Source organism: Vitis riparia, chromosome 7, assembly GCF_004353265.1.
Source record: "Vitis riparia cultivar Riparia Gloire de Montpellier isolate 1030 chromosome 7, EGFV_Vit.rip_1.0, whole genome shotgun sequence".
Classification (NCBI taxonomy): domain Eukaryota; kingdom Viridiplantae; phylum Streptophyta; class Magnoliopsida; order Vitales; family Vitaceae; genus Vitis; species Vitis riparia.
The window spans coordinates 14,012,509-14,021,363 of record NC_048437.1 but is presented as its reverse complement, the minus strand read 5'-3'; the positions used below and the strand labels follow the sequence as shown (position 1 = coordinate 14,021,363).

The following is an 8,855-nucleotide window of genomic DNA, read 5'->3' as shown; positions in this document are numbered from 1 at the left end:
TCGTTATTTTATAAAGAACATGATAAGAAATGCATGCAAAAGTTATAAAAATTTATAATTCACTAATTGTATTTTGTTATAAGTGATTAGTTAAACCTCTCTTCCTAAATGACATAAGTGGTTTTTAAGTAGTTTTTAATTTTAAATGTTTAAATTTCGTGTTATCAATGCAATTAAAAAGTGAAATCAACAAATTTTTCCACTTTAAAGAGGTTAGTTTATTTATCATTAAAGATCTCATAAGACAAATGACATCAAATGTAATGTTAAAAAACTCTTTTAAAGGAGATAAAAAACCACGAAGAAAATTTCTTCTCTTTCAATCAAAATTGGAAGACAGATCTTTGCTAGTTTCTTCATCCTAATAACTAATGGAAACATATATCAATACTTGAGGTGTGAATCCATCAACACAAAAACAAGAAGAGAATGAAAGATTATAACATGGGAGTTTTCCTAAAGAGTTGATGGAAGAAACTTCATATTCGCCCTAAAAAACTCCTATTTTCTATTTTCTTTTTTCTTTCTTCTAGGATCTTCTACTTTCAAATTTTTAGCATACACAAAGAAACCCTAGATGCTCCTTATATTTGGGCTTACAAAACACCCAAAAGGAATACCATAATATATGGGCTTAGAGAAGACACCAAAAGCCTAATATATGGGCTAAGAGAACACCCAAAAAGAATAGCCCAGCATATGGCCTAGAAAATTTTTTTGGGATCAACCTAAGCAAAGAGATACACAAAAATTAAGGATAAATGTAAATATCAAAAGAAAGAAAAATACCAATATCAAAGAAAAAGACAAAAGAACATATTATGTATAAGCTTTTGGTTTCTTAACATATTTTGAATTAAATCTTGGAAATAAAGAGTGACAAATATTCATGGCTACTTATGGTGTTTGGTAAAGAAAAAACCAAAAAGGTCTTTGGTCTTACAAAACTGTGTAGGGCATACCACTTCATTTAATGAAAGAAACCAACTTGCAATGAAAAAATGAAAAAAAAAAAAAAAAAAAAAAAAAAACAAAACAAAACAAAAACAAAAAAAAGTGTTCAATCAAATTGATTAGAAAAAAAAGACAAGAGAAGAGTGAGATTTATTATTATTTTAAAAAAAAAATCATTCACTTTAAATACATGTTATCTAAAGCACATGACTACTTATAGGTTATGTTTGGTTCCCAGAAAGTACTAAGGAAAGAAAATAGTTTTCTCATGTTTGGTTTTACCATAAATTTTTTTAAAGAAAATTAAATATAATTAAAATTAGTTAAAAATTTATACATTTTAAAATTATTTAATCTTTATATAATAGGGGAAACTAAGTGAAATGAGTTCGAAGAAACATATAAAAATAATTTATTGATTTTGAATCTATTTTTTATTTTATTTCATTTTTTCTTTCTTTCCATTTTTCCTCTTTATTTTCTTTCCTGACATTTTCTCTCAAATTTTTCAAAAACCAAACATAACCATAGTGTTTGGTAAAGGAAAACTAGAAAGGTCTTTGGTCTTACAAATCTGTGTGGGACAAACCAGTTCATCTAATGAAGGAAAACAACTTGCAATGGAAAAAAAATGTTTAGTCAAATTGACTAGAAAAAAAAAAAACAAGGGAAGAGAAAGATTTATCTTTTTTTAAAAAAAAAATATTCACTTTAAATACTTGTTAATCTAAAGCACATGGTTACTTATGGTGTTTGGTAAATAAAAAACCAGAAAGATCCTTGGTCTTACAAAACGATATGGGACATACCACTTTATCTAATAAAAGAAAACAACTTGCAATGGAAAAAAAATGTTTAATCAAATTGATTAAAAAAAAAGAAAAGGGAAAAGTATGACTTATCTTTTATTTCATTTTTTTTCTAAAAAAACAAAATATTCACTTTACATACCACTTTATCTAATGAAAGAAAACAGCTTGCAATGGAAAAAAAATGTTTAATCAAATTGATTAAAAAAAAAAGAAAAGGGAAAAGTATGACTTATCTTTTATTTCGTTTTTTTTCTAAAAAAAACAAAATATTCACTTTACATACATGTTATTTAAAGCACATGATTATTTATGATGTTTGGTAATAAAAAAACCAAAAAGGTCCTTGGTTTTACAATATCGTGTGGGACACACCACTTCATCTAATGAAAGAAACCAACTTGCAATGGAAAAAGAAAAAGGGGAAAAAAAATTATTTAACCAAATTGATTAGAAAAAAGACAAGGGAAGAGTGAGAGTCATCTTTTTTTAAAATAACAAAAAAAAAATCATTTTAAATATATGTTGTCTAAACACATGGCTACTTATGGTGTTTGGTAAGGGAAAAACCAAAAAGGTCTTTGGCCTTTCAAAACCGTGTGGGACATACCACTTTATCTAATGAAATAAAACAATTTGCAATGGGAAAAGAAAAAAGAAAATGTTTAATCAAATTGATTAGAAAAAAGATAAGGGAAGAGTAAGATTTATCGTTTTTTTTTTCTTTTTTTGTAAAAGGAATTTATTCATTTTAAATACATGTTATCTAAAGCATATGACTACTTGTAGTGTTTGGTGAAGAAAAAACCAAAAAGATCTTTAGTCTTACAAAGTCTTTTGGGACACACCACTTCATCTAAAGAAAGAAAACAACTTGCAATAAAAATAAAATAAAATAAAGAAAGAAGAAAAAAAAAAGTTTAATTATATTGATAGATAAAAAGATAAGAGAAGAGTAAGACTTATCTTTTTTTTAAAAAAAAAAACTATTCACTTTAAATACATGTTACGTAAAGCGATGAACCACATATACCAATCATTTCATAGGATTAAAATAAATTGAAATAAAAATGCTTTTCTTATTTTATTTCATAAAAAAAAATAGAAAGAAAACGTTTTCATTTAGTAATTGTGGCACTAATTTAATTATCTAAGATACAATTTTGAAGATGATAGGAGGACTAGTTTATTTGCCATCCACTAATATCAATCTTTATAAATTAGTTTGCAATAAATAGTGGTATAATTTCTTTTTTAAAAAATATAATTAATTGTCATTCTTGACTATTTGTGCATATAGACTCTACACGATTAAAAGTAATAAAAGATGTAAAAGTATACTATAGTTTTATAGGATATCCTTTTTTTTTTTGTAATAGATAAAAAAAAAAAAAAATTACTACTAAGTGAAGCTTGATTTCTCTCTCCATATTATATAAACATAAAAAGGGTATAATTTCTCTCTCTATAAAGCTCTTTTGAATCTTTCACTTTCATCAATTATTGTATGCATTATTGCTTGGACCCTATGGGTGACTTGAGAAGATTGAGAGAGTCTTTATCTTCTTTCAACAAACTTTGTGAGATCCTCTACCTAGTCACATAGAATTGATGAAAATATTAAAGTAAAAAAGAAATAATTAAGAAGAAGGATAATATTGTCCAACAATATGAGTCCTTCAATGTAAAGGTACATTTGAGGATTTAAACTTTATTGATTTCTTATCATTACCACTTTTTGAATGAAATTTCATGAAAAAATTATAGAAACTCAATGTTTCCTTACCCCTTTAAGCTAAATTTCTTGAAATTTTTGCGGAAATTTTATGTGGTATACCTATGTTGGGTATAATATAATATATAAGTTTATTTGTAGTTACATTCTACCTATTACCTTGAATTTAAGTCATGGTACTCATTTTTTCCACTCCTTGAATTATTAATCATATAAATCCTTCACCAAGTAGTTAGTTAAATGTTCTTTCACAATTTTCTAGAGAGGCCTCAATATATTGAGTAGAGAGATTTTGAATTTCATAATACTAGTAAAGAAGGCATGTCTAGATGCTCTTTTAGTTTTGATCTTGTATTGGTATTAAAAAATAAGTATTTTAAAAAAAGAAAAAAAAATCATTAATAATTGTTTTATATAATTTTTTTTAAGAACCTATTTATATAAATTTTCTCTTGTGACCTTAGTTTTTGAATAATTTGAGAGTAAAAAGAGGGACTATGTAAATGGTAAACATCAATAAGAAATTACTCCCTGTATTTTGATTTGAATTTTGAGAACATATATATGAGAAGGTTACTTGGAAACTCAAGCAAATTTTTATCAAAGACATTGTTATTGAGTGGGAAAATGGGAAAATGAAAAGTAAAAAGTAGAGAACAATCATGGAAAGACCTTGACTCCTAAAAAAATAGAAGTAAAAGAAAAATTAGTGTTGGTTTGTTGGTACTAAAGTCAACCACAAATGAAAAGGTAGAAGTAAAAGCAAAATTAGTGTTGGTTTGTTTGTACTGAAGTCAACCACAAATGAAAAGGAATTGATATCAAAAGACAATATGCCAACTGCAAAAACACAAAAAAGGTTGAATGATCTTTAATGTGTTGATTTATTGACTTTAAAATGCTAATGGTCCTTCTCGTGAGTTTTAAATATTTATTCTATAGAATAAGTAATAATTTTATTTAACTTTTGCAAACACGTGTTATAAGAATTATGGTATTAGTGTCTTTATTTTACCATATTAGAAACTAAAAAAATTGTAATTTTATTTCTATTTATTTTCAAAACAATTTATGATATAATGATATAACATGAGTAAAACTTTGTATCACATCCACAAGAAAATTATAACACCACGAAAAACTTTCTAATTATTAAAGATATAACTCATCTAAGATGTAACTCAAAATAAACAATAATCTCACATAGCCCATAAAACAATGTATAAGGAAGCCAAAATAGAGGCCACCTATGTTGGTCAACAAAGTATGTTCCTTCTTATAATTTTCCAAGATGACAAAAGGTCAACCTAACTCTCACTGTTTCTTTTTACTTTAAAAAAGGCTCAAAAATTGTCTTGCATCTTCCTCACAACAATGGTAAAATACTGATTGTTCATTGGATTTTGGAAAAAATAACATTTTTTAAAATATTTATTAAAATTTGATAGTTTCAAAACTATTTCCAAATCTACAATATTTTTCAAGACATTAATTGAAAGTTATCTTTTAGAAAGACAACTTTGGGTTAAATATTGAAGTTTGCTTTTCAAAAAATAACTTTAAAATTCATCTAAAATTATCTTTTTACATTGCAATTTCTAATTAGATTATTGCAAACTATTCCTACATTTAAAAATATTTTTTTGAATTGTCATATTTTAAAAATATATTTTTAAAAATTACCATTTTTCTTTGACATTTTTTTTTCATGATACCAATTATATATAATTTCTTCATTGTAGTTTTTTCTTATTTTTCTTTTTGAGTACTTCAAACGAAAAAAATATTTGTACGTGGTAGTCATTTTTTATTATTTTACTTTTAGAAAATGTTATACATTCAATTATTTATTTATTTTTATTTTATAATAATATTATACAATTTTATAAATTAAAGATAATCTTTTTATAAATAAAAAGGAAAACTATAAGAAAATAAAATTAATTTTGGAAAATAATCAAACAATTTTTAGATTTTCTTAATTTCAAAATAATTTTTCTAAATTAATACTAGCATATGTTTTTAAATCAATCTCTTTCTATGATTTTCATGTTTTAATAAGAAAATTTAATTTTTCATTTTATTTATTGATTGAGGGTGACATATTTTCTATCTAATAGTGGGTATATATATATATATATATATATATATATTATTCAAATAGAAGAATAATATACCTTCAAGGGTCTTATGACCTAATTAAATTTAGCCACTAAGATTTGACATATGTTTATTTTTTACACTTTAGTTTTTATACTAATTGGGAAAAAAAAGAAAATTAAAGAAAAGAACAAGTAAAAGGAAAAATAATGTACAAAATAACACCAAAAATTGCAAAAGCAAAAGTGTTGGTTGTTGAATACCAAACATAAGAAAAATAAAAGTAAAATGTAAAAGAGTAAAGGAAAGCTTCAAGAATTGGCTTAATGATTGAGGTAGGGTCTTGGCTCATGTAAATGGATACAGCTAATGAGAAATAATTGAGAAAGGAAAAGTACATTCTAACCGAGTTATTTGATTAAAAAGTTTATTGAAACCCAATTTTTTAAATTTACTCCTCATTCCTTTTTGGTCTTGTGTTGACAAAAAAAAGTCATCGTTTTCTCTTGTAAAAATAATTATTTTTTTTAAAACCTACAAGTAAATACTTGGAATGATAAATGATATTTATATAAAAATAAAAAAAAGGGTTACCTCTTAAATTAAAACATGAGAAGAGTTACATTCACAAATTTGAAGATTTTTTTCATCCCTTTTTAACTAATTAATTCAATTTTTTATAAGACACACAAAAGTGACACAATATCCAAAGACTTTTGTTTTTTTTTTTTTCCTTCCAAATTTTGGAGTTTATTTGATAGTGTAATTGAAGTCTTTTATTAAATAAAATTTTAAAATGAATAAATAAATATTTTATTTTCATTTTCTTCCATAATTTTTCCATAATACAAAAATAATTTCAATACTTTCACAATTTTTTTTATTTTTTATTTTTTATGTTTAAATTAGAAGATGAAAATTGTGTAGTTTAGATATGAAACCAATGAATTTTTTCAAAAAAAAAAAAAAAAAAATTCAAGTTCCAAAGCTAATAGTATTTTTTATATTCACGAATTTTTGTTTTAAAATTAAATCTTTTACACTTTTATCATAAAAGTTTAAAAAATATTTATTAAACCCAAATTGAAAGGCTAAATTAAAGAAAAAAAGGAGAAAGTATTCTCTCCACTTCCACTTCCACTTCCACGTTTTTGAAATGAATAATGGGAAAAAGTTTAGAGAGCCCAATGAATGCCAAGGCAAAAGGTAAGAGTGTGAAAGCAAAAGGAAAAAGGTTATTTTGTTAGACTTTTAGAGAACCCACCTTCCTTCCTCCGCATTTCTTGGTTCATTCCTCATCTTCTAATTTTATGATTCCTTTCTCACTGGCTATTAAGATTAGAATCTGTCTTTTTTCTCCAGCTTAAATATTTTACCTTTGCAACACCTTTCACAGAGGCAGAATTCAATTGAAGATTGTCTTATAGTTTTGACATATACGCAGCTTGGCTGGCAATGGCTTCCACAAGCGCTCAAATGGCGTCTAATTCTTCTCCTTCCAACCTTGGATGGACTTATGATGTGTTCTTGAGTTTTAGAGGGGAAGACACCCGCAACAATTTCACTGGTCACCTCTATACCGATTTGGTTCAAAAAGGCATTAGAACTTTCAGAGATGACAAACTTCCGAGAGGAGAAAAAATTGCGCCAGAGCTTCTAAATGATATTGAAAAATCAAGATCTTCCATTATTGTTTTCTCAAAAACTTATGCTGATTCAAGATGGTGCCTAGACGAGCTTGCAAAGATCATGGAGTGCAGACAGGAATATAGGCAAAAAGTATTGCCAATTTTCTATTGTGGATCCATCGGACATACGTAAACAAACAGGGAGGTTTGGAGAAGCATTCACCAGGTATGAAGAAAATTGGAAGAACAAGGTACAAAGTTGGAGGGAGGCCTTGACTGAAGCAGGCAATCTTTCTGGATGGCATGTAAAGGAGGGGTAATTTTAATATCTTCTTTTTAGCTTATATTTTTCTGAAATAGAATAAATTAGTTGATTATTTAGAATACTTGATGCACGACTAATAATCTCGTGACACACATGCCTCATACTTGAATATTTCGAAATCCATATGATTCCAAATATAAATATTTCATCAACAAATCGAAAAAGAAATTATCAAAAGTATATGGTTTAGGTTTAACCATGAGTTCTTCTTGCCATTTGTTTGTTTTTTCTTTTTCTATTTTTATTTTTATTTTTATGTTTTTTAGTATTTCATAATTTGATAAATAGGCATTCCCATACAAGATTTGAAATAAAATAACACAACTTTTTAGAAATTAATTTAGAAGTAAAATCAATTTCTATAAAGTTAAACAAATTGTTGGATCTATATTAATTACATAATTGATGTCCACTTTAGGTTATTGAAAAACTTTCAGGTTTTCATAATTCTATCCAGGATGGTTCCATAAAAGATGTTAAATATCCAATTTAAAGATTTAAATGTAAAATCAAACATCTTAGAGAAACATAATCAATTCACGATACAACATATTAATAACAAACAAATAAACCATTAAGGTCCAAAATAGTGAAGAGTTTAATAAATTTGGCAATGGAAACCTTGAATATTATTAAGGTCAAAAAAAGAATAATAAATATCCTAAAATTAAGGGAAGTGAATATTATATCTTAAAACTAAGATAATAAAATATTATTAATATTTGATTGCTCTTAATTTATGAAAATATGGATCACATTTCTATCTTGATTCTATATATCGGTTTAATTATTTTCATTTTTTCATTTTTGATTCTATGCATTTCTTTCATTATTCCCATTTTGTCATTCTTGATTCTTAGCATATGCTTAATAATTTTTATCGTATCATTTTTAATTCTATGCATCTAATGGTTGGATTTTTATTTTACAATAATTAAATTGTAGAAGTTATGAAACTCAACTATATGGTCACTAATGGAGTTAGAAGTTCATATTGAGTAGAGAGCGATATTTAAATTACAAATTTTTAAATTGAATAAATATTAACATATTTTTATATTTCAATTATAAAATTTTAAATTAAATCAATGGTAACATATTTTCATATTTTAAAAGGCTTGTATATATAACTTGTTAATGATAGGGTTAACTAAAATCATATAATATAACCAAATGTTACGAAAGAATTTTAACAAAATCTAATTGACTAAATTATAGGCATGACTAGATAAAAATTCAAATAAATAAAATATTTAAAAATTTTAGTAAATTTTTAATTTTTTACAAAATAATTTTTACTAGAA

General features: G+C 25.2%; 1 protein-coding gene across 1 annotated transcript; it reads left to right on the top strand.

The window, feature by feature from the left end:
- The first annotated feature begins 7,074 nt into the window (after nt 1-7,074).
- On the top strand, nt 7,075-7,419 carry LOC117918066 (disease resistance protein RPV1-like). Its single transcript, XM_034834594.1, has one exon. It carries the CDS (start codon nt 7,075-7,077, stop codon nt 7,417-7,419), a length of 345 nt encoding a protein of 114 aa, XP_034690485.1.
- Nucleotides 7,420-8,855: the final 1,436 nt, after the last annotated feature.

Bases quoted from the DNA above. Each gene is read 5' to 3' on its own strand.
- LOC117918066 (XM_034834594.1), top strand. From the start codon at position 7,075: ATGGCGTCTAATTCTTCTCCTTCCAACCTTGGATGGACTTATGATGTG.